This window comes from Ranitomeya variabilis, chromosome 3 (genome assembly GCF_051348905.1).
Source record: "Ranitomeya variabilis isolate aRanVar5 chromosome 3, aRanVar5.hap1, whole genome shotgun sequence".
In the NCBI taxonomy this organism is placed as follows: Eukaryota; Metazoa; Chordata; class Amphibia; order Anura; family Dendrobatidae; genus Ranitomeya; species Ranitomeya variabilis.
This window is the reverse complement of record NC_135234.1, coordinates 738254181-738281437: the sequence shown is the minus strand read 5'-3', so window position 1 is coordinate 738281437 and position 27257 is coordinate 738254181. Positions and strand designations below refer to the sequence as shown.

At 41.0% G+C, this 27257-nt stretch overlaps 1 protein-coding gene across 2 annotated transcripts in view; it reads right to left on the bottom strand.

Moving 5' to 3' along the window:
• Nucleotides 1–27257, bottom strand: part of CNTN5 (contactin 5) — a 2016448-nt gene that overhangs the window by 293970 nt on the left and 1695221 nt on the right. For both annotated transcript variants that reach the window (XM_077298468.1, XM_077298469.1), the window contains one exon: nucleotides 1643–1770. In XM_077298468.1, coding sequence (XP_077154583.1) covers nucleotides 1643–1770 — 128 coding nt within the window. The remainder of the gene's footprint in view (nucleotides 1–1642; nucleotides 1771–27257) is intronic.

Here is a 27257-nt window from a genome sequence, read left to right as displayed (position 1 = left end):
GTCCACACTGCCCCTGGCAGCAGCATCACTCAGCGCTCTTTACCCTGCGAGTATCTCGCTCTGCTATAAGCGTCTCTCTTTGTCCTTCATTGTCTCAGGCGCCCTGCGCTCCCGTTCCCAGGCTATACACCTAGTGTGTAACCCTCATACACTACTGTTGGTCTCCAGCTCTTACAACTATATCTGATGAAGGTCTCAGTTGTCGAGACCGAAAACGTTTATATGTTGATCTGGATGCACCAAAATAAAAAAATCTACTTTTGAAAAATCTACTTTTGAACTTTGCTACAAATTTCTCCTGAGTGCCAAGTATATTTCTTACTCAGTATGGCATTGTCAGTCACGCCCCATCGACAGAGCAGAGAGGTAGAGGAAAAGAAACTCTGTTGATAGGGTTTGACTTCTAAAGTCATGCTGATTGACAGCAGGTTTCCCGCTACCTAGCTGCAGAGAGCCAGCTGCCACTCAGTATGGCATTGTCAGTCACGCCCCATTGACAGAGCAGAGTGGAAGAGGATGAGCTGCTCTGTTGATAGGGTGTGACTTCCAATGTCATGCTGATTGACAGCAGGCTTCCCGCTACCTAGCTGCAGAGAGCCAGCTGCCACTCAGTATGGCATTGTCAGTCACGCCCCATTGACAGAGCAGAGTGGAGGAGGATGAGCTGCTCTGTTGATAGGGTTTGACTTCCAAAATCATACTGATTGACAGCAGGTTTCCCGCTACCTAGCTGCAGAGAGCCAGCTGCCACTCAGTATGGCATTGTCAGTCATGCCCCATCGACAGAGCAGAGCGGAAGAGGAAGAGTGCTCTGTTGATAGGGCGTGCCTACCAACATCATGCTGATTGACTGCAGGCTTCTCGCTACCTAGCTGCAGAGAGCAAGCTGCCACTCAGTATGGCATTGTCAGTTACGCCCCATTGACAGAGCAGAGCGGAAGAGGAAGAGCTGCTCTGTTGATAGGGTGTGACTTCTAATGTCATGCTGATTGACAGCAGGCTTCCCGCTACCTAACTGTGGAGAGCCAGCTGCCACTCAGTATGGCATTGTCAGTTACGCCCCATTGACAGAGCAGAGCGGAAGAGGAAGAGCTGCTCTGTTGATATAGGCTTATATTAAAAAATAAATTCTCCTAGACAAACTTTTTAAGTTCAGTTTGGCTTTTGAGTTGGTCTACATCCCTAATTAATACTCATGAGATAGCTGTCAGCCCAATGCTCGTTTGGCCATCAGTCGATTCTCATTAATCATAAACATGCATGCTCAGCTAAGCATGCATGTTTTTTTTTCCTGTGGGGAGAAGTGAATAAAACTCTGACTGACGCCTTTGAAGTAACATCTTCTGCAGTAACAAACTATCTCGCACATCAATATCCAACACATCAGATTTTTTAAGACATGGAAGACTTTACACATTTTTTTTATTTTATGATATCAATTAAAAAAATTTCAATTATTTATGAGCAGTATAAACATAATAAAATCTCCTTTTTTCCCTTCTAATATGTTATATGCCTTATGTCCTATGAGGTGACCCAAAATTACTTCATTCTCTCATTAAAATAATTTACATATTTAAAGAATCCATAAGGAAGAAACACTGGTTTAATTAGGCTTTTACCGAATCAGACAACTCATTACCTGTAACAGACACAACTGTTGTAATTTCCGCAGAACCAAACACATTTTCCCCACGGCACGTGTACTTCCCTTCATCTGATTTAGAGGCATTTAAGATCCGTAAAGTTCCATCTGGAAGAACAGCTATCCTGGAAAAAGAGAGATATTTTATACATCTGGAGTCACAAAGAAATAACCTGCAAGTTTTAATGAAAAAATAAATAAATAAAATAATAGGAAAAGTAGTTTATTAGGTTGAAAAAGTAATAGCCTACTGAAAATATGTCAATTAGAATTAATTCCGAAATCTAGTAATAGTAATTTTTAATATACTTTTATCCAAGAATGATGTCCAGTTCCTTTTTGATGTCATATGGGAGAGAGTCATGTATGTAGTGTCACTGCTCTTAAAGTAAAGAATCTTCATCCATCATAATGAGAGATAAGCAAATTGATTTGAGGCAATTTGAAATTGCTTTGAATTTCTCAAACACAACCCAAATTTTATATTATTTGATTTGCTCAAATTAAACAAAATGGTGGTTTGCTGGATTCTTTTTAGGGCTGAGAAGGGAATTAAAAAATATATACCGACTTTGCAACCCTTCCCTTAATTAGAGTCTCACCTCCCTGCCTGGCGTTCTGTTGATTTATTTCCATACCCCAACTCTGGTCTTTTTTTTTGTCTAAATTTCTAAGTGCATTCGGCACTGACTAAGTGTCGAGTGACGTCATGATGTTACGGGGCAACGGACATCGTGACATTGAGAGAATGCACCAAAAAGTGAAGATGTAAGAGAAGACTGGAGCCGGTGGGAGGAAGGAAAGAAGCTAACGAAGTAGGGGCATGGTCATCTTAATGTTTTTTAATTATACACCCTCTATTTGTATTATGATCTTGAGTCTGGAGAGTCCTTGTAGTATAATAAACCACCTTTACTGGCAAATCGATTCACGTTGAGTACATTTGACGTGAAATTAATTTCTTGACCAATTTCAAGCAAATTTGGCAGATCAAATTTTGCCAAATTGTCTAATCTCTACTGATAATGGTGAAATCTTCTTTCCTCTAGATGGAGAGGCTGACCCTCCCTTTTATATTTAAAGTACTGGGCACAAATACATAATTAAACATAATTAATGGGTTACCCTTCAACTGTCTTTCTTCTAACTAAATAGCTCCAATTTTGATCATCTAAGAACAATGGTTCACCCATCCATCGTACAACTTTGAACCTAAACGGGCTCTATTATGTATTTTTTGTACACTGTTGACCAAAAACTGAACACAATGTTCCCTCTTCCATCTTAAAATGAGAACGAATGTTGATCATTGATACACTGTAAAAGGTTGTCCACTACTCAGACAGCCCCTTCTCAATCCCTATGTTGTCCCCTTGTAAAATATTAGCACTTATACTCAACTCCAGTGCCGGCGCTGTTCTCAGGAGCTGAGAAAGCCACAACTCTCAGTTCTTCCGGATGTATGTGGTTTGTCCGAAAGTGGAGAGAGAGAAGACAGTGCTGCTTGACCGCAGGGATTGCATGACATCACAATGTTATGCAATCCCCGGGATTACCGACAATAAGGGAATGGCATTAGCACCGGAGGTGAATATAGGTGTTATTATTTTACTGGAGGCAACATAGTGCTCAAGAAGGGGTTGTGTTAGCAGTGGACAACCCGTTAAAAATGAAAACCTTCAGCGTTGATTGGAAATGTATCAATTTGTGTAAGGGCACAAGTAGGGATAGAGGGTACGGTAAAACCCAAATGTCAAAATATTGAAATATTTCATGGAGGAACAAAATAAAGTTCTAAATAAATATGCTGCGGAATTGTTATTCCATGAAGAATACAGGCATTTACTAAAACGGACACGTCAGGGGAGCAGACAGGTCCTCTTTACCTCTATAAAAACCTATAACTTTTGCAGGCAGTCTAAACATTAGCAACACAGAATAAATATCACACATGACCCTGATGAATAAGATGCATCTCGCCTTCTCAGGTGCTAATTAAAAGAGTCTTAAACACGTGTCAAAATGCAGTCTTTAAAGGGACTGTCATTTTAATTACTCTTCTAGTGAATGGCTGATTGATATATCCATTTATAAAACTCATTTCAGATGACACAAGATGTGATTCACATATATCGCTGAGTACGGGATAATAATTTAGCGGTTTCTCGTGTTTGTAAATATATAGCAGGTTCAGTTTGATCAGTGTAGCTATTTATAAGGAAAGCGTGAAGTATTTAACAGAAAAACTCACCAAGTCAGAGTGCGAACTAAAACTGTAGATACACATGTCAAAAAAAAAAATGAGGTGTGGAACGGATGGTGTGATGGCGGCCAAGAACTTAATTAACCTAAGTAAACATTTTAGAGAAAATCTTTAGAATAGAACCTTTGTAAAAAAAACAATTTTTTTTTTATATCAAATACTAATTTGTGACATTTAAATAATTTATTCCTGTAGAATTTGAGTATTATTTAGTTTTGTCGTACTTATATTGTGAAATGTAATGTATGTCCCTGATTCTGTCGCTGGGCAGAGCTGCACTTTTGTTGCAGGAATTGTAAGGTGACAACGCTAGTTCTATGTCATCTGAGACTTGTAGATCCATCCAAGCTGGGAGATAGAGAGTAAACTTCTGCCAGTGACTTGGCTGTGTGGCCTGGGCAGGGCTGTAAACTATTTAAGCTCTTGAAATCCTGCTGCCTGCTGCCAGTTATAATCTGACTAGCTTCAGTGTACTTCTGTGTAGCTTACTTGTATCCCCAATGGACATCACTGCTTTTGAACTTGGCCCCATTTTTTGACTACTCTCCTGTCTTCTGTATTTTGTTCTTCACTGACCTCCTAGTCCGGAGCTGACTAGCAGACCATTCTTTCTGTCGGCCTGTGCCACCAGCCAGCAGCTTATTTGTGGTACCAACTCAGGGGTCCCTGTGTAAGTCCAGATCTTTGTAAAGGGGTTAAAGGATAAAAAACTGGAGTAACCCACAGGGACCTATTAAATAGAGTGACTTGTGTCAAGTCTGTCCAAGGTAGCAATTTTAGCACTGCCAGGCAACCACTGACAGACCATTTACTTAATGTAGATACGGTAAGTAAATCCCAGTTTAAACAGGTTTCCCAGGCACATTCTTCCACCTTCTCCAACATAAGATTTGAAAGCAAGGTTCAGATGTTTTGTATATGGTACCAATTTTCCACTCAGATTTTCAGTGCATAAAGTTTGCTGCATTTTACAGTCCGATGAATGTGGAAAGATCTAGCTTAATTTCATCCACATGCTTCTCTTTTTTTTGTGCAGAATCCACCTGGAAATAGTTTTTTGTTGAGTTTTTGCAAGCATATCATATTATTTTGCAGATTTGGTGCAGATTTTACCCACTTATTTTAATGGGGATCCTAAATCTGCAGGTTAATACTTTGGCCTGACATTGTTTTTGCTGAATTTTTGGTGCATATCTGCCAAAAAAAATGCACATAAAAAAGATCAGTATCATATTTTTGGAATTATAAGACGCACTTTTCCCCCCCCCCCAAATTGTGGGGAAAATGGGTGTGTGTCTTATAATCTGAATTGTGGCTACAGTGAAGCTTACCAGATGCAATAATTGTGGCTGCAGTGAAGCTTACCAGCTACCTAAAGCTTTTGGCAGCAGGGTAGGAGCCTGGCGCAGTGAGGTGTTTGGCAGGGTGAAAGCCCGGAGTCCTGCACTTTCCATACTCTTCTCCAGAAAATGGCCACTGGAAGCGGCGCGTGTGTAAATTGAGAGCTCAGCACCAAGATCTCATCTCCTCAGATCTTGGCTCCCGAAATCTCAATTGCGCTTGCGCCTCCTCAGGTGGCCATTTTTCCAGACTCCACTGTATTAGAAAGTATGGAAGGTGCGGGGCTCCAGGCTGTCACAAAATGACGGCAGAGCCCCAGTACCACTGAACACCGTGCTGTACCAGCCTAGGGCCCACAGCCATGGCCCAACTCCTGCCGCCACCAAACACCCTGTCCAGCCAGCCTAGAGCCCGCAGCATCTTCTGCCCCTGCCAGCAGAGACCCTGCCACCTGGCCCCCTGCTCCACCACTGCTGCCTGCCCCCCCCCCCAGATAAGCTAGTGCGAAAGCGGATTATAATAACATGCAGAATTTTATTAAAAAAACATTTTTTTCCTGTTTTCCTCCCCAAAATTTGGGGTGCATTTTAGAATCCGCAAAATACGGTAAGTTAGGAAAATCTGCAAGAATTTGAGATGCCGAAATGTATTAAGTATAGAAATCTGCAAGTAAAATCTGCCCCAAATTTGCACTGTGTAAGCCATCTTGAGAGAATCTAATGCACATAGGGTGGCACAATTATTAGCCGCACACTATTTGCTGGACGTTGGCCAACTGCTTCGACAACTATTTCACCCAGCATGCACCAGTGTTTCTCCATACCAGATGTCGGATGGTGCAAGTATCAAGCTCCTTTTTATCTTGATTCTTTTCATAATTTGCTATCCTAGTAGGTCTTTTGCACACACCTACTATACATAGAGGAGAAGCATCTAAAAATGGATGCAATTGCCTAGGAATATCACTAATATGATTGCCATTTACCTTGAATTTAATTATAGCTGTCAACTACTAAGATGAAGGGACGACCACCAAAAATAAAAAAAATAGCCAAAAAATGAAAGAAAAACTGTACTCCCCTTACCAGTTTCCCACCATTCTTCTTCCCACCAATCAGTCTCCATGCTTCCTTATATGAACAGTGATTGGCTGCAGCCAGCAAATAAGCGGCAGGGGGTAATTAACTTTAATATACTTTATATATTATATATTTTAGTGTACACTAAACTGTTTCGTTTGTTTTTAATGTTTTTTTTATTCTATTAAGGACTTACGACTCCTTCATTTCTGACGTGTATTGATCTCTGGTTCTCTAAATGTTATATACAGACAGTTGGAGAAAAGTTTGTGCGATGTATTGAAAGGTCACAAATTATCTGAACTGTCTTCAATAAATATTAGGTTTTCAAAAAAGTGTTGATTTTCTGTATGTATTTTAATAAGCAGAGGGATCTCTGAATGTTCTTTTGATCCCCACCTAAGTTGCCCAGCGCTTGTGGTCGCACATGCTTAGTAGCTGCGTATCCTTCCCCTCCCAGTAGGGCGCTTCCTGTTATTGTACAGACCAGGTAATCAGGACTGGTGCACTGAAAGTGGATTATCCCTGACACCACAGGATGCATTAAATAAACACTATTGGGAAACAATTGTTACAGATGTAGACATCTTTAAAACTAAACTATTAGTATGGGCATACAGGTTACAGACTGATGAAAAATGTCCTACCTGTATGCCTTATATCAAATGACTTATTGTTGACAATCACTTTATGTAAATGATCTCTTCTAGGCTATGGGGCATACTCTGCTCGGAAGATTTAAAGAAATGTAATCATTGTGGCAACCCATATTTACAGACATGTTTTGCCTAATCACACAGATAAATATAATATTTAATGAGCAAACCATTTAACGTGAATCTGTCAATAAATTCCACAATGCCAATTGTCTGCATTATTATATCATTCTTAACCCTGATGGGGCTGGTGTATTTACTTTGATAAACTATGTCAGAATGGTGATATAATCATTTATGAAAGTTTATCTTTAATCTTCACCCACTTATCCTGAACTACAGCTTCTCAGTGTCCCACCTTCCTGAATGACCACCCACTTAGCTTGATTGACAGTTCCTCCCTGTTGCTGATTTCTCACTGTTCAGTACAAGCTGCAGATGTCCACTGGGTGGATGGAGACTGAATATACTTGGATTCTAGAGCTTTCACATTTTGTAGCTGGACTCTCATCATACAACACGGTGGCTCAGCCCCCCGAGGAAGCCCAACGTGAAACGCGCGTCGGGGCTGCTGGACACACACTGGCACATACTTAATGGGTAAGATTAGCATGTCTTTATTACTTTACCTCTTTCTGGCCATGGATATATTATGGGCCATATAGAGATTTATCTATCTGGAGGCTTTAACACTACATATTCTTGCACTTTACTATGCACTATGCAGTTTTTTTGAGGATTGTAACAGTATATATATTCTTAAGTGACCTGCTCATGGAACCCGTGTTGCAACTACAGTGTGCTATGTCCTCTGTACACTAACTCTGTCTGGACCTTGTTATGTAAGTCTGTATGTGATCTTTTGCTAATATTAATGTGAATAAGAATTATTGTTACTGTAAATGTTTTGGGACTATTTACTCCAAGGTTTGTTGTAGGATTTATAGTATTGGAGTGTCCGTTGTAATTACATGCTGTCCAAATTTATAGGGCATATTCCTACTATCTTTTGAATGACATGCATCAGTGGAACCTGTTCTTAGCACGGTGGCTCAGTTGTAGCACTGGAGTCCTGGGTTCAAATCCCACCAAAGACAATACCTGCAACATTTGTATGTTCTCCCCGTGTTTGCGTCGGCTTAGTCTAGTTTCTCCCACAATCCAAAGACATACTGATGGGGAATTTGAATTGTGAACCCTAATAGGAACGGTGATAATGTCTGTAAAGTGCTGCAGAATATAAGCAAGCAAAATAAAAAAAATCCTAATATCAAGATTGTACAACTAGTGTGCCATGAATTGTCAGAGTAAGTACATCAGCTTCATCAGGTATGAGACCTCTCTTTGCTTTTTTTTAAATCTACACTCCTCAACATTGAAATCGCAACACCAAGAAGGAAAAGTAATGGAATCATGGTAATCACGGGATGGATAGATATGTTAATGATATGCAAATGTGCTCATTGATAGCAGCCAAGGAGTGCAAGCACATGTATTTCTGCATGTCGTGCTCATACTAGATACTAAATAAATCGAGATATCATATTTTCAAAATGTTCTTTCCGTTTTTTCATCATTTGCAGATCACCAACATGACACGATCCTGTGGTTTCCGTGATGCCACGACTTTCCTTCTCGGTGAAGTAATTTCCGTGTTGAAGAGTGTAGCTAGATCCACCATTGATGCCGTTTTAGGTCTCCTATTTTCATTTTATAGAGCGGTGAATGAAATTTAACCCTATGTTGAGAACCCAACTAAATTATATAGGGTTAATATTATGCTTCAGTCACAAGGGTAATGGTAGACTTGTATCTTTTTTATTTATTCTTAAATCCTGGTTGCTTTTGCAGCTGCTTCTTGACATTGAGTGCCGCTCCTTAACTTACTCGCAGCTTAGAGATAAAAATAAAAGTGGATTTAAAAAAAAAATTTTTTGTAAAGTTAATTAATTTTAACTGTAAAGGGAATCTGTCTGTAGGATCAACTTTCCTAAGCCATCTATATGGACATGCACAGTAGGTCATAGGAAACTGAATACAATTATACCTTGAGATGTCTTATTTCAGAGACATCTAAATTTTTCAGACATAGGTCTCCCTGAAAATCTGCTTCCAGAGCTTATTTTAAATGAAAGGAGGCGTTACCAGTGTGAGACATGTAGATCAGGAGAGCAGACTGTCAGTTATTACATGTCTCACACTGGTTACACCTCCCCTGCATTTATAATAATCTCTGGAGGCAGATTCTCAGGGAGATCTATGTCCGGCACATAGCTCTTATCAGCACATTTACATATTAAGAAAAATTTGGATTTCTCTGGAATAAAACATCGGATCGCAGATATCAAGGTGTCATTTTATTCAGCTTCCTATGACCTACATATCCATATAAACGGCTTAGGAGGGTTCATCCTGCCGACAGATTCCCTTTAAATGTTCTCATTCCTATTATCATTATCTTTTTAACACAGTAAATTCGCTTGTAGAAGAAATCCAGTAACTTGAAGATATTACAAAAAAAATTATATGCAGATCTGTCGATTGGGAAATGAAGGTTTCCTTTAATTCTGAATTTAATCTAATGTCCATCTTGTATTAGACTGTAAAACATGTTCAGTAATTGGTGTCTCGGATTAAAATTCAAAGAAGGTGTCAGGAGCAGCGTTTCATTTTCCTAATACGAACCTCCATCTAACGTTTCATACTGTAGCTGCCAATAAAACGCATTTCCAAAAACTGCAAATTGCAATATATCAGCTCATCAGCCAAAAAAGGTAGAAAAAACGAAGCTCTAAATAAACCGACTTCTCCCAATGGACACAGATTGCAAAATCCCAGTTCTCTCTTCAGTAAGACCATAACAGTAAGTAGAGATGGGTTAATTATGAATGTAAAACATTCTTTAGGGGATTGTTACCATGGATATCATTGCCAGAGGTTAATGAGCTCCAGATCTTATTAACAAATGGTGCATTCTGTGTGAAGGGCAAACAACGGTCCAAATATTACCAGTTTACCACTCACGGTAACCTTGGGAAAAATAACCCCCTCTCCCAGGAAAATAGCATTTATAATTTTTTGTTTTTTAATTATAAAAATATTGTCTAATTTTTAGTAAGAATTCTATTATGCCACACGAGAAAAATGTATATAATAAGTATATGATAATTAGAAATAAAATAATAAAATAATTTAAAAAAAATCAACACAATTGCGAAAGAAAATGATTTAAAAAAATAAATAAATAATGCACATTTTGCACTTTATCATTAAAGAGGTTTTCTGGGAAATTAACACCAATGGCATATCCTTAGGATAGGTCATCAAGGTCTGATCAGTGGGGGTGCGACATATGGCACACCCACCAATCAGCTGTCCCCGCTATTGGTGGCTGGAGCTGCTCAGTTCCGGGGCTTCACCATACAGCACAGTCGATGGAATAGTGGCCGCGGACCGGTATTGCACATCCGCCCTCTACTGATTTCACCATGGCGGATGTGCAGCACTATACAGTCAACAGAGCTGTGCTGTCCAGTTATGTAACTGAGCAGTTCTGGCCACCGCCAACACCGGGAACAGTTTATCAGCGGGTGTGCCAGTTGTCTTACTCCCCATTGATCAGACATTAACCCCTTCACCACCATGTGATTTTCCATTTTTGCTTTTTCTGTTTTTGCGCCCTTCTTCCCAGAGCCATAACTTTTTTTTTTTTTCTCCCCATCAATATTGCCATAGGAGGGATTAATTTTTGCGGGAGGAGTAGTACTTTTGATTGACACCATTGATTCAACCCCCCAAAAAAATTCAAATGCGGTGAAATTGCAAAAAAAAAGCAACTACACAAATGTTTTTTTGGGGTTTTATTTACTATGTTCACTACATGGTAAAACTGACCAGGTAGTGCGAGTACACATATACTAAACATGTTAAGATTATTTTTTATTTAAGTTGTGAAAAAAAGTTCCAAAGTTTATTTTGCCATTTTCTGAGACAAGTATCAATTTTTTTTATTGTTTTATTTTGATGGGGTAACAGGAGGGGTGATTTGTAGGGTTGAGCGAAACAGATCGGACATTTTCAAAAGTCGCCGACTTTCAGCAAAGTCGGGTTTCATGAAACCCGACCCGATCCCACTGTGGGATCGGCCATGCGGTCGGCGATCTTCGCGCCAAAGCCGCGTTTCAAATGACGCTTTCCCCGCCATTTTTTCAGCCAATGAAGGAGTGTGGGCAGCGTGATGACATATGTTCCGGCTTGCTTTGTGCGGCGTCACAGGGGGTAAAACCGCCATCTTAACATTTGGGATATAGCGATTTGCACAGTGAAACACAAACTTTGCAGGGACGGAGGAGAGAGGAGGAGGAGGAGGAGGAGGAGGAGGAGGAGGAGAAAAAAAAAATCCCCATTGACTTGCATTGGGTTTCGTGTTTCGGTCGGCCCCCCGGCTTTTCACAATAATCGGCCGATTTCACACGATCCGACTTTCGAGACAGTCGGGTTTCACGAAACCTGACTCGATTCAAAAAAAGCAAAAGTCGCTCAACCCTAGTGATTTGAACTCATTTTGTTTTACATTTTTTTAAAATATTTTTTAAAACTTTTTTTACTTTTTAGTTGCTTCAATAATCTCCTTAGGCGATCTGAAGCTGCAATCGTCTGATCTACTGTGCTACACATAGCAGGGCTTCATCAGGGTATCAGAAAATACGCCAAAATGACACCATTCTAAAAACTGAATCCCTCAATGTCCTCAAAACCACATTCAAAGAAGTTTAACTCTTCATATGCTTCGCACGAATTAATGCAATGTGGAAGGTAAAAATGAACTCACCTTTTTTCACAAAAATTTTACTTTAGTCCCAATTTTTTTATTTTCACAAGGGTAATGGGAGAAAATGGACCACAAAATTTGTTGTGCAATTTCTCCCGAGTATGCCGATACCCCATATGTGGGGAAAAGCTACTGTTTGGGTGCCAGGCAGAGCACGGAAGGGAAGGAGCATTGTTTGACTTTTAGAGTAGCCCTCTATGGATGACAAAATGAATACAGAAAAAAATTTGAACTCTTTATGTACCACCGAAACGTAAAACAAAGCATGTAATACTCTATGGATGACAATTTTTTCTTGCCCCCAAGAAGTCTGGTCATATGCAGCAGATACAGTATATATTTAGTAATGGACTGCAAAGCCCTAAGCCCTGCCTAGAGGCTGTATTCTGCCACTCTCCCTGCTCCTGCAACTGTCCCTAGGCTAAATGTAGAATGTATCGAATACAAACAGCAAAGCACAAGATGAGCCCTTAGAAAGACTGTTGGTGGTTCAGCATCAGCACCAGTATCAAAATTAGAGGTCTCTGATTAGTTAATCTGTGTACACACAGGCCTGGATAGCTGCTCTATCCCTCTGATCAGAACTGTCCCTGAGCTGTGCAATGGCATCAGTGAGCCGAGTGCGGCGGCGCCTGTCCTTTCATAACCTCTGATAAGATAATGTAGCCAGCCAATTAGAGTAATGCCACTACCAAGATGGCTACAGCATTACAGTGACTGGGATGCACGCTCATCCTTAGTGATGACTCATGCAGGTAAAAAAGACTTCCTGTTTCTGCATAGAGCTTAGAAGAACTACCATATTTTCTGGTGTATAAGACGACTGGGCGTATAAGACGACCCCCAACTTTTCCATATAAAATATGGAATTTGGGATATACTCGCCGTATATGACGGGGGTCATCTTATACGCCCAGTCATCTTATACGGCGTGTGGTTCCCAGGGTCTGGAGGAGAGGAGACTCTTCCTCAGGCCCTGGGATCCATATTCATGTAAAAAATAAAGAATAAAAAATGGATATACTCACCCCTCCGACGGACCCTGGCTCTCAACGGTGCAAGCGTCTGCCTCCGTTCCTAAGAATGCAGTGAGTGAAGGACCTGCGATGACGTCACGGTCACGTGACCGCTCACGTGACCGCTCATGTGACCACGACGTCATCGAAGGTCCTTCACTCACTGCATTCTTAGGAACGGAGGCAGACGCTTGCACCGTTGAGAGCCAGGGTCCGTCGGAGGGGTGAGTATATCCATATTTTTTATTTTTATTCTTTATTTTTTACATGAATATGGATCCCAGATATCCAGTACGGTTGTGCCATTTTCTTTGCTTCTCTGGTGACCGGTACAGAAATTCTACACATTCTCACCACGGTGTCATCAACATCTAGTTTCAGTCTTCTCCTATGGGCCAAATGGACCTTTTTGGTCCCCCCTAGACTAGGAGACCTGGGTGTAATCGTACGTCTGCATTCTCTAGAGTTACGTCCCTGCTCTACAATGTGAGATCGGCTTTGACCTTACCTTGCAAAAATTTGCAAAGCCAAATACAGTTTCCTATGTTACAAAATTGCAATGTATCCATAAAAGTCAGCTTCTATAGTGTTGATTCATACGGGAATTGATTTTTTATGGGGTGGGGGATCATTTTCTCAGAAAACAAATGTGTGTTTATATATATACAAGAAAATACAGTACAATATATCGGTTCTTTGCAGCCCCATAGCTCCTCATGATGCACAATTTTACATGCTTTGCACCAATTATTTCACCCCATATTTGCTTGGTCATTCGTTGTCTGCTTAGACTGATAAAATACTGAATGTGTGACCGTGGCCTTGAAGCTTAACTCTCAGAACCTGTGGATGAAAGTCTGTTTCTTCCTATAGGTCCCTTGCCCTCCTCCCTCCTCCATAGACTCTTATAAACACCAACTGTCATCTCCTATCTTAGTAATGCAGAAATATTTCACTGAAGAAAGATATTAATCATAAATTAACAATGAAATAAAAGGTTAAGAAGAGAACTAAGCAGATATATTATATTATCAAATTAGGATATACAGTTAAGTCCATATATATTTGGACACAGACAACATTTTTCTAATTTTGGTTATAGACATTTCCACAATGAATTTTAACCCCTTCATGATCCAGCCTATTTTGACCTTAACGACCTGCCCGTTTTTTGCAATTCTGACCAGTGTCTCTTTATGAGGTAATAACTCAGGAACGCTTCAACGGATCCTAGCGATTCTGAGATTAATTTTTCGTGACATATTGGGCTTCATGTTAGTAGTAAATTTAGGTTGATAATTTTGCGTTTATTTGTGAAAAAATCGGAAATTTGGCTAAAATTTAGAAAATTTAGCAATTTTCAAATTTTGAATTTTTATTCTGTTAAACCAGAGAGTTATGTGACACAAAATAGTTAATAAATAGCATTACCCACATGTCTACTTTACATCAGCACAATTTTGGAAACAACATTTTTTTTTTGCAAAGAAGTTATAAGGGTTAAAATTTGACCAGCAATTTCTAATTTTTACAACAAAATTTACAAAACCATTTTTTTTAGGGACCACCTGACATTTGAAGTTAGTTTGAGGGGTCTATATGGCTGAAAATACCCAAAAGTGACACCATGCTAAAAAATTCACTCCTCAAGGTGCTCAAAACCACATTCAAGAAGTTTATTAACCCTTCAGGTGTTTCACAGCAGCAGAAGCAACATGGAAGTGAAAAATGAACATTTTACTTTTTAGTCACAAAAATGATCTTTTAGCAACATTTTTTTTTATTTTCCCAAGGGTAAAAGGAGAAAGTGGACCCCGAAAGTTATTATACAATTTGTCCTGAGTACGCCGATACCCCATTTGTGGGGGGGAACCAATGCTTGGGCGCACGACAGGGCTCGGAAGGTAAGGAGCGCCATTTGACTTTTTGACTGAAAAATTGGCTCCAATCTTTAGCAGACACCATGTCGCGTTTGGAGAGCCCCTGTGTGCCTAAATATTGGACCTCCCCCCACAAGTGGTGACCCCATTTTGGAAACTAGACCCCCAAAGGAAGTTATCTAGATGCATAGTGAGCACTTTGAACCCCCAGGTGCTTCACAAATTGATCTGTAAAAATGAAAAAGTCCTTTTTTTCACAAAAAAAATTTTTTAGCCTCAATTTTTTCATTTTTACATGGACAACAGGATAAAATGGATCCTAAAATTTGTTGGGCAATTTCTCTTGAGTACACCAATACCTCATATGTGGTCAGAAACCACTGTTTGGGCACACGGGAGAGCTCGGAAGGAAAGGAGCGCCATTTGACTTTTTGAATGAAAAATTTGCTCCAATCGTTAGAGGACACCATGTCGCGTTTGGAGAGCCTCTGTGTGCCTAAACATTGGAGCTCTCCCACAAGTGACACCATTTTGGAAACTAGACCCCCCAAGGAACTTAACTAGATTCATAGTGAGCACTTTGAACCCCCAGGTGCTTCACAAATTGATCCATAAAAATGAAAAAGTCTTTTTTTTTTTTCACAAAAAAATTTTTTAGCCTCAATTTTTTCATTTTTACATTGGCAACAGGATAAAATGGATCCTAAAATTTGTTGGGCAATTTCTCCTGAGTTCACCATCCTTAAGCTGTGAAAACAGAAAAAACCCATCCGAGAAATTGCTACAATATTAGGAGTGGCAAAATCTACAGTTTGGTATATCCTGAGAAAGAAAGAAAGCACTGGTGAACTCATCAATGCAAAAAGACCTGGGCGCCCACGGAAGACAACAGTGGTGGATGATCGCAGAATAATCTCCATGGTGAAGAGAAACCCCTTCACAACAGCCAACCAAGTGACCAACACTCTCCAGGAGGTCGGCGTATCAATATCCAAATCTACCATAAAGAGAAGACTGCATGAAAGTAAATACAGAGGGTTCACTGCACAGTGCAAGCCACTCATAAGCATCAAGAAGAAAAAGGCTAGACTGGACTTTGCTAAAAAAACATCTAAAAAAGCCAGCACAGTTCTGGAAGAACATTCTTTGGACAGATGAAACCAAGATCAACCTCTACCAGAATGATGGAAAGAGAAAAGTATGGCGAAGGCGTGGTACAGCTCATGATCCAAAGCATACCACATCATCTGTAAACCACGGCGGAGGCAGTGTGATGGCTTGGGCATGCATGGCTGCCAGTGGCACTGGGTCACTAGTGTTTATTGATGATGTGACACAGGACAGAAGCAGCCGAATGAATTCTGAGGTATTCAGAGCCATACTGTGCTCAGATCCAGCCAAATGCAGCCAAACTGATTGGTCGTCGTTTCATACTACAGATGGGCAATGACCCAAAACATAAAGTCAAAGCAACCCAGGAGTTTATTAAAGCAAAGAAGTGGAATATTCTTGAATGGCCGAGTCAGTCACCTGATCTCAACCCGATTGAGCATGCATTTCACTTGTTAAAAACTAAACTTCAGACAGAAAGGCCCACAAACAAACAGCAACTGAAAACCACCGCAGTGAAGGCCTGGCCGAGCATCAAAAAGGAGGAAACACAGCGTCTGGTGATGTCCATGAGTTCAAGACTTCAGGCAGTCATTGCCAACAAAGGGTTTTCAACCAAGTACTAAAAATGAACATTTTATTTAAAATTATTGAATCTGTCCAATTACTTTCGGTCCCTTTGAAAACAGGGTGGCACATGTTAAGGAGCTGAAACTCCTAAACCCTTCATCCAATTTTAATGTGGATACCCTCAAATGAAAGCTGAAAGTCTGAACTTCAACTGCATCTGAATTGTTTTGTTTAAAATTCATTGTGGTAATGTCTATAACCAATATAAGAAAAATGGTGTCTCTGTCCAAATATATACGGACTTAACTGTATCTTATATCTTGATTTCTGAAATAAAACAATGGTTACTCTTTAAACAATACACCTTTTTCTGATCACACATTCCTTTACTTCAGGGAAGTTTTGCCTTGGGTGTAGGTAAATCCAGGTACGCCTGGATAAATGTGTCCTTCCTTACCTTTCTTTCTTCTTGTCTCAACACAATAAGGAGAAGCTAGCTTTGATTAAAAAAAGATAAAATTGTGATACTCTGGAGACGTTTATGCTACATAAGCTTATATGTGGGCCACCTAGTGATTGTGATGTGAATTGCAGCCTGTGAAAACTGAATTATAGTAAATTTGTGTTGCCAAAAATCAGAAATTAATGGAATAGTGTAAGAGTGAACACATCTGTATCACGTAAGAAAAAAAATCATGCCAAGCTTCAGTAGCGATGGAGGATTTTTCATTATAAACAAATTTCAGGTTGAACATTTCGGAAGCAAATATGACATTATCTTGATCTTCTTGGTTTATTAATATGTTGCTTTCATCCGTAGGAAGCCAGGAAACAGAATGAAGCATTTAATGTCAATTATTACTGTATCACACCATACTCTTCCTAACGCCAAGACAGACAAGTAATTTACAAGGGTTATGGACCACTGATTACTCTTTTACTGATAACTGTCTCAATGTAATTGCTATTTGTATCTAAAAGCATTTGTCAAACTTGAATTAGGCATGTTAATAATATGCCTGCTCAAATTTACCATTTGTTCAATCACAAAAAAAATAGGCTCCATTGTTTGACAAAGCGAATCAGGATCCACGGGATACGTCGGAGAAACATTTTAATGGGAGCGTCGTGTTGCATGCGGAATGAGAATGGCGTCATACCGGGGATCATTAGTACACGGCACGCCGGACTGTAACAACAGAGGGTGAACAGCATGGCCCCGATTCATTGTTTGCGTTTTTTCCTAAGTCACTTTTCTTTTTTTGTCTCGTGGTACTAGTTGCCGATTTTGGCACCAAATTCATCGAAAAGGTTCATGAATTTGGCACAAAGTTAAAAAAAATACTTGTCTCTCTTGTTTTAAGATACTTTGGTGACTTTTGCCATCAGAAGTTGCAATCTCGTGCCAAAAGTAAAAAAAAAATCCTGCTTTACTCCAGGGGAGGACTGGAGTGAAAATGTGAAAAATGTAGCGATTTTTTTGAAAAATCGCAATTGATGATTTAGCCGAAAACATCTGTGATTGCTAAGCTTCACCCACGAAGTGGAAAAAAAATCCCAAAAAACAGGCGCATATATAAAATAAAAAGATGAGGATAATATCAGCTCACCCATCTGGAGGTCCAATGCGGGAGGCTTGCAGAGCAAACAGGACTAGTATGAAAACAGATGAATTCCAGTATCTGGATCTTCTGTAAAAAGCCATAATTTATTGGTACAAAAAAATATATAAATCCAAGAAAATCAAAAGATCCTCCACCATAACACCTCATAAAAAAAAAATATGAAGACCAAACGCATTTCAGACAATGGTCCTTAATCATTGCATCTCGGACTATGAACTGGTCGGCATGTTAAGTCATACTCTGCTTTGACACAAGATTTGGGAGAACCAATCAGAACATTATGATAAAATAGAAATAATGGCAAAACAGAGTGGTATTCAATTTTTTTCTGATGCCAATCCCTTCTCCTCCCATATGAAGTGGAACGGTCGCTATAAGGTTTCATTGTAGGGTTTCAGAGGAAACATAGTTCGAAAAGCCGGGTATGGACTAAGTGTCTCCGATCACTAGTCTGATCAACATCTCCTGGAAACTTCTACCTCTCTGCTCCCATAGACTGACAAGTCTATCTCTATATTCAAACATTGGGAGACACTCACCCATCTAGAGGTGCGGGGCGGGGTAAAGCCCCTAGGGACGTATCTCGGTCTAGTCATCCAAAATGCATGCTCCCCAGCCAACCTCTTAAGGTATGGGTTTTTTCTTAAACCAGACAGTGTTTCAGAATAAAACATAAGCATAAATCCCCAGTCAGGTTCCCTTTAAATCTGTATTGTGATCCAAAAAAATAGAATAAAACACGTTTGTTTGTTTTTCCAGGCATTTTTTGGAAAGGGATAAAACTGTTGTTGATGGACAGCTCATCTACTCGTGGGTAGGGCTGAGGGGAAATTAATTATAACACCCTCAATGGTTTGTTCGAACCTCCTCAAGACCATCGGTACAATAAAATTAAGGTAAACCAGCTCTGATCATCTTGATCCCTGATTTCCTTGAGCTCTGATTCACACATTGACCCATAAGAGATTTTTTTGGTACGCCAAAAAAGCGGTCATCAGTGTTTTAATTCCGACCTCGGAATTTGGTCATATATGAACACCCGCTTCCCCCCTCCAAAAAAAAAAAACAAGGCTTCTTCTAACCATGACACTGTTATAAAAGGACAGTACAAAGATTGCAAATGGATGGCAATGTGGGTTGTCCAAGATTTTTTATGGACCTATAGACATTTATGGATAATTTTGATCAGTCACTCTATAAGCTAGGAAGAGAGCAAGAAAGAAAACCAACGTGTCTTGGTGCAATAACTTCAAGATGGGTTTATAGCCCCAGGCTAGCCCCAGCTCACCTCAGAGCCACTGGCATTAAGTGGTTATGCGGCACAAACTAGTGGGGTCAACGTATGGTATAGGTCTGAGTGAATAAGGAGCCAGCACCAGCAGCTGCTTTTGTTGGGTAATTCATGCAAAAGATTAAAGCACCACTCCAGGGATTTTATTTTCAGCTCTGGAGTGGTGCTAGAAATGTAAGCCCCTCTCCCCTGTTCTTATATGCACCTTCCTTCGGCTTTACCTTTTAGCGACGCCACTCCGGTCCTGTGGAACCATCTTGTGCTGGGAACTTCTGACTGATCGGAAGTCAGAAGTTACATCAGAAGAGCTCAATGCAAGTCTATGAGGGCCAGAATGAGGCTAGAACAATGCCCTCATCGAGATGTGTTTAAAAATGACCTCCAGCGCGCTCCGTGAAATACTAGAGTTGCCGGCAGGTTACTTTTCGGCGGAAACCGAAGGAAGCGATGCTGGAAAAGGATGAAGGTGAGTGAGTATGAGACAAGGGGGATAGAGGAAGTACATTTATCGCACCACTCCATTGGTGCAATAAAAAACGCTGGAGTGGTGCTTTTCCACAAGGTACAGAAAAAAACACAGAGCCTTGAGCGCTTCTGGTTGGGGAAGTCCAGATTGACTAGAAAGTGAATCCAGCAGGATCTAGTGTAGATGAGTATTTTATCCATAAAAAGTACTCAAAAATATAAAAACAAGCAAAAAGTCCATGCAACGTGTTTCAAGATCCAACCAGCATTTTCATCGGGGGTTTGTACTACATACAATATAACACGGACGTGTAAATAGCACCATAACATTTATTAGATACATGTTCTATATGTAAATATCACTGATAGATCACGTTTGTAAAACACGGAGGTCTGAATGAGGCTTTACAGCCTAACTTCTCTTCTCGGAGTTATTCTGGGTATTTTATACTGTTGAGTATGAGCTGGGCATGTTGGCTACGGATGTCCTTACGTGTTGTTTTGCAGACACAATTGAAGTGTTAAAGGTTTTATACCTTGTTCTGCCTCTTCATAAGCTTCAGTTGCGAGTATGTGATACAAACATTACAGGAAGACGAGAGGAGGGAACAGCGCGTTCCAAGTTCTATTGAAAACTAATGGAACACATCATTAATGCGACGATAAACAGTATATGGTCTGAAAACAGACTGCGACTTTTCTTTTGCTCTTTATCCCTGGATCAGAGCTCTTCTTTGCCTAATGTATAATTTCGCCATTACATTGCGATATCCTATTATGTCTCATTTTTATGTTATTCATACAGAAAACAAATACAGCAAAATCTAATCGTGTTTTTATGCTTTTAAACTTTGTTCTTGATGACCTGGCCTGGTTACATAACTCGAGGACATTTTTATGATTTTTTTTCTTATATTTTCATTTTTTACTAAATTCAATGGGAAATCATAAGAGTGGGAAGAAAGTGCAGGCAATTTTAATTAACGAGTATTTCAGAGATGTAGCACATTTTAAGGGAGGTCAAGGAAAAGAATTCATTAAAATATTCTTTTGGAAATTGCTTAAAAGAGCCCGAAACCTTATGATTTGTAAAGTGTAATTTTTTTAAGATAGAAAAGTCTTATGTAATAAAGGCTTTTGTAAGTATGCAATTAAAACTGAAGATATGAGAGATGATATGGGAGCAGATAATTTTTTGGACTACTTAGGAAAAAACAGATGACACGGAAGTCAAGATGATGATGTCATAGGGAGTGTTAGGGGTCGGGTTCCCGCCTCTGCACAGGGGGAATCTCGGGCCACCTCCGCTGAGGTCTCCCATTCTTCTCCAGCTGCAGTGGAGACGTTGGTCCCAGCGTCTGGCTCAGCCTGATACTGTGAGGATGGTTACTGCTGCTTTCCCAGGCTCAGCCATTGTAGCCAGTACAGGTCATCGGCGAGCAGACGTCTCTGGGACTAAAGGTACCGTCACATTAAGCGACGCTGCAGCGATAGCGACAGCGATGCCGATCGCTGCAGCGTCGCTGTTTGATCGCTGGAGAGCTGTCACACAGACCGCTCTCCAGCGACCAACGATGCCGAGGTCCCCGGGTAACCAGGGTAAGCATCGGGTTGCTAAGCGCACGGCCGCGCTTAGTTACCCGATGTTTACCCTGGTTACCAGCGTAAAAGTTAAAAAAACAAACAGTACATGCTCACCTGCGCGTCCCCCAGCCTCTGCTTCCTGACACTGACTGAGCTCCGGCCCTAACAGCACAGCGGTGACGTCACCGCTGTGCTTTCACTTTCAGTTTAGGGCCGGCGCTCAGTCAGTGTCAGGAAGCAGAGGCTGGGGGACGCGCAGGTGAGCATGTACTGTTTGTTTTTTTAACTTTTACGCTGGTAACCAGGGTAAACATCGGGTTACTAAGCGCGGCCCTGCGCTTAGTAACCCGATGTTTACCCTGGTTACCAGTGTAAAATATCGCTGGTATCCTTGCTTTTGCTGTCAAACACGGCGATACACGGCGACCTAGCGACCAAATAATGTGCAGACCTTCTAGCAGCGACCAGCAATTTCACAGCGGGATTCTGATCGCTGCTGCGTGTCAAATACAGCGATATCGCTATCCAGGTCGCTGCAACGTCACGGATCGCTGGCGATATCGCCTAGTGTGACGGTACCTTAAGTCCTGCTTTTCCCCTTCTGAGCATGCCCAAGGTAAGACCACTCATTTGAGGTCAGGGGTCACATGCTCAGGTACTGAAGCATCTATCATTGGTCCTCTAGGAAGGTCCTGAAGTTGCTCAGGTTCTGTAGCAACTTCCATTTGTCCTCTAGGAAGGTCCTGAAGTTGCTGCAGATATAAAAGGTTTGCATGGCCGCACGGCCAGTTTTATGCTCTGCGCCAGTGTGGTCTTATGCATGTGGATTCAAGGTTCGGCTGTAATAAGCCCTTAGAATACCGGCACCTCCAGTGAGGAGTTTTGTGTGTGTGGATTCAGGCCCCGGTTGAAATAAGCCCCTAGAATACCAGCACCTCTGGTGAGGAGTTGTGTGTAAACTTTGCTGACTGCATGACTACTGTTGACTCTATTTGCTAGTTGTTCCCCTGTGAGGTTAACAGGGCACAGCGTTCCCTTTTCTTAAGCGTCTCTGTGAAGTAACAGAGTTCACTTATACCACCATATAGTACCGCCATCTACTAGCAGCAGGTTTCTCTCCTGCACGGTGGACCCCGTGTTGCAAATGCACCTACTATTCAATACATGTTTACTCGGTGCATTCCGCTGACCCTAACAGGGGGTTTATCTTAAAAGTTATCAGCTACCCGCAATATAATGCATGACAGCTGAAGCCCCCGAAAATCACTGGAATGGGCGTCCCATTACATGGTTGCATAAAGAAGAGGTGTTGCAATAGAGAGCGGATTATGCAAGTGCCTAAAGTTTAGGGAAAGGGCGGATACAATCACACAAGGAGGAATGGAGGACTCAAGACAGGATATGGTTTCATTGGATATGGTGTCTAGTTTGGAAGGGTTCATGGCCACCAATGTAATGTTTCCCAAAATCTAACTGCCAAAAGTTGCACAAAGAAAGAATAAGTTCACACTAGGCGTTTTTTCAGCATTTTTTTGCTACAACAAAACCTGATCTGTTGGCAGGAAAGAAGCTGCAGAAAAAAGACATGTTTTCTTTGGTTTTCCTTGGTATTTCTTGCATTTTTGATGCATTTTTTGCGGCGGTTTTGGCATGCTAGATTTTTCTTTTTTGCATGCTGATAAAGTTTAGTATTGAAAAAAAGTCTTATTCCAAAGAATGAGGTTTTGGCACAAAAACATTTTTTTCATCATCTATTCATTTCAATGGGTGAAAAATTCTGAAAAACGGCCTATTATTATTATTATTTATTTATTTATATAGCACCATTAATTCCATGGTTCTGTACATGAGAAAGGGGTTACAGACAGATTTACAGACATCATTTACAGTATCAAATTTACAATGACAGACTGGTACAGAGGGGAGAGCACCCTGTCCTTCTGGAATTACATTCTACGGGGTAATGGGGAAGAGACAGAAGGTCGGGATGCGGCAGCTCTGGTGGTGGTGAGGTGGCAGCTTGGGTGGTGGTAAGGCGGCAGCTCAGGTGGTGGTGAGGCGGCAGCTCTGTTGGTGGTGAGGCGGCCGCTCGAGTGGTCGTCAGGTGGCAGCTCGGGTGGTGGTGAGGCGGCAGATCAGGTGGTGGTGAGGCGGCAGTTCGGGTGGTGGTGAGGCAGCAGAATGGCTATTGCAGGCTGTAGGCTTTCCTGAAGAGATGGGTTTTCAGGTTCCATCTGAAGGATCCGAGGGTGGTGGATAATCGGACGTGTTGAGGCGTGGAATTCCAGAGGATGAGGGATATTCGGGAGAAATCTTGGAGGCGGTTGTGTGAGGAATGAATAAGTATGGAGGACAGTAGGAGGTCTTGGGAGGATCGAAGATATGGTTTCCATACACAGCAGCATGGCTATCTGTATGAACCAAAGGTTTTATCTAATAGCACTCGGCCCAATGTTATTCCATGGGGCAGTGCTGGTCATTGTTATTTTTCTCATACCAATTCGGCATGAAAAAAAAAATTGCAGCATGCTGTCATTTGCAGTGCAAGTTAGATGTCAGTCGCCTGCTCAAGTCAATAGGTGCATGGAAATAATCGGAATACACTCCGATGACTTACAGAATGGAGAAGAGAGATACATTTTGTTCTCCGTCTCCTCCATACCTTTGTTACTGCTTCTCCCCATCCAAGAGAATTGCACTAAGTTGACACTCGGATAAGAGTTTGATCAGAGTTTCAATCCGATTCTCTCAAAGCAGAGAATATCTGCTCTTGTGACCATGGTCTAAAAGGGATCTAAATAGAAAAAAAAAATAATAAAATGTATAAAAGTAATGTTTGCCTCCTGTTAGAGTAACTGGTTTTAGCTAAGTCATAACCCTGGTGGAGTTGGCAGAAAGAATGATCCTGGCAGAGAATATCACTATATTTCACCAAATTGCAGCTGTACACAGCTTTTCAGAAGCAGAAAGCCTCAAACAATGGTCTCCGTGCAATCAGATCACAATGTTTGCAGTCCTACTAGATTTTCTGAGTGCCATGATAGATTTAATGGAGTTAAATGACAGCTTTTAACAGTCATCATTAGGCTTGTTGTTAAAGGATTGTGATGTAACAAAGGGGATTACTCTAAAAAGACACAAGGACCAAAAACTTTACAGAAATCAGATACACATCAACCTCTTATAGGACGATTTAAGTTGCATCACTACACCAAACATTGCACCCCTGCTATAATTAGATAGAGGACGCTATTGTTATAGTATAGGACTTTTCAAAGACCATCTTCTATGGTTTAGGGCTGATTCAGAAGTCAGTTTTTCTACTACAAGTTCTATCCATGTTTTTCATAGATATAACGGATACCTGTTATAGTCTATGGGGTAGTGCAGATGTCTGTGTATTTTTTACAGACCGAGTGTGTAAAGGAGTGAAGAGGTTGCCCACACTCCCCCTCAAAGCACTTGTAATTAAATGCATGGCTATGTTTTATCTATCAGGCTAGGAGGCTTAAAATGAGGACTAAGCTGAGGATTGGTCATTGGCCCCTGTACATGTCCGTCTTCCATGGACAGGTGACGTCACCGCTAAACCACGCCCCCCGCACATCCCGCTCTCACACGGCAGCACCTTCGGCCGAGGCACACCGCCGTTCATCACACGCAAGCTCTCCAGGAGCCACATATGGTGTTTAGGGAGGACGCTCCCCATCTGCAGACCCAGCAAAGGTAGCGGATACACCAGTGACTTTGGGCACACCAACCCGGTGTTGCTGCTTCAGTTCCGGGATTGTGCAGACACGTGTGAATACAAGCATAACAAGGTGGGCATTGTCACGCAGTTATTTGTTCATTCATCTGTGTTAGAGCGCGGCAGTCTTTTGTTTTATTTCTGGATGGTACAAAGATATATATCTTTCCTAAAAATAGTAGTCTACAAAACTGAGATTTGTGCCACCTGAGTTTGGCTGAGCATGAAAGCAGGTTGAGCTGTTGCATGTGGTATCAAGGCTCCCAGCTCAGGAGGCCTACACCGATCACTCACCCACCTCGTCCTAATGTGACGTTCAATTCAAAGCTGTAAATGCTGGCCCAGACCCCGATACCTCATGCCTGGCTGATTGCTGCAGTACCATGCTACAATTTGTACTGTGGGTGAATAGAGGCCACTTTCTTGGTGTCTGTCCCTCACTTGATGTGTTTTGGCTGCTTTTGGGCCCATTTGAAGGTGTTTGCTTTTGCCTCCCATTGACTTGAATGGCATTCGGCTATGTTTGTTCAATATTCGAAGAATAAATAATAATCTTTATTTTTATATAGCGCTAACATATTCCGCAGCGCTTTACAGTTTGCACACATTATCATCGCTGTCCCAGTTGGGGCTCACAATCTAAATTCTCTATCAGTATGTCTTTGGAATGTGGGAGGCAACCGGAGAACTTGGAGGAAACCCACGCAAACACGGAGAGAACATACAAACTCTTCGCAGATGTTGTCCTTGGTGGAGTTTGAACCCAGGACTCCAGTGCTGCAAGGCTGCTGTGCTAACCACTGCGCCATCGGTGCGTGCGTCACCCTGCTGCCAAAGATTAAAGACTGAAAAGGACAGTAGCTGTGAGATGCCAGCAGAGGACCTTGGTGGGGAGCTGTAACCGTGAGAAATTTGGGTTTAATATTTTCTTATTTTTTAATCCATTCCAAGAACTAAAAATAATTCCGCAAAATAAAAATTGCAAAAAATATATTTTTTTTGTGTGAAATTCATAGTGAATTCTATTGGCGCATCTCTAATATCTACAGAAGTAACACCAATAAAATCTACAGTAGAGTAGTTGCACTTTTCTTTTAGTTGGGAAAAATAAAAGATTCTGTAGTCTAGGATTTCATGGAATGATCAGCAGTTAGAGGACACAAGGGTGCTCCTGTTGGAGTCAGTGACCTGTACCATTCATTCATGTTACAAAGCAGTTTGGGCCTCAGATCTAAATCTCAGATAAGATCACAAAAATAATGATAGCTACAAGAGAGGATAGTGGTTTTCTTTCAAGTGGAAGTGACTGCTACACCCAAATGATTATTTTGGTGAAAAGATAGCTAAATTTGACAATGCCATGAAATAGTGGGGAAAAGGACACAGGCGATACATATTATTTTTTTTCTAATCTGATTGTGTATATTTTATTTTATTGTCTCTACGAAATTATGGGGCATCTATCTTGCAAACAACAGCATAACAACAACAGTCTTGAGGTATTTATTGACTTCTATCGGAGAATGTTGTTGACATGCTCTGAGACATGTGCAGAGGTCATCGTACAGCGATGGGAGAGGAAATGAGCTGTGATATCATCTATTATTACCGTGGATCCAGAGTTCAATATATAAGAGGTGGCTGATTCCTATTCCAATTCCTTCGATTGTCAATGGAACCAGGGATTCACAGCCAGTCTCCCATGTCGGTACTTGCCTGGTCTCTGCCACTAGGCAGACTGGTCTTCTCCTACACACAGGAAGAGAACTGTCAGTCGAGAACAGCTGGGAGTGGAGAAACCACCAGGGACCTCCCTCTTGGACCAGTCCTTCTACTCTTATCCTCCCTGATGTGCTTTGATAAGTATGTTCTCTCTGAAAAACCGCCGTGATTCAAAGAACAATATGCAAGGTTGTAATAACAAAGCCGGGGTCTGATTTGTGGTTCGGGCGGAAAGAATCACCTGACAGGTTCCCTGCAAACTTGACTTAATATCATAGTAAGTATAGAAAATGTAGCTAATTCATTATCAAGCTCTATTAGAAACAATGACCATTTCCTGAGGAAAGTGTACTGATATTCCCTAATTCTCCCGAGTCTGAATATATGAATTAATCTAAACACCAGTGATATGTTCTACTGATTTCCCCAAA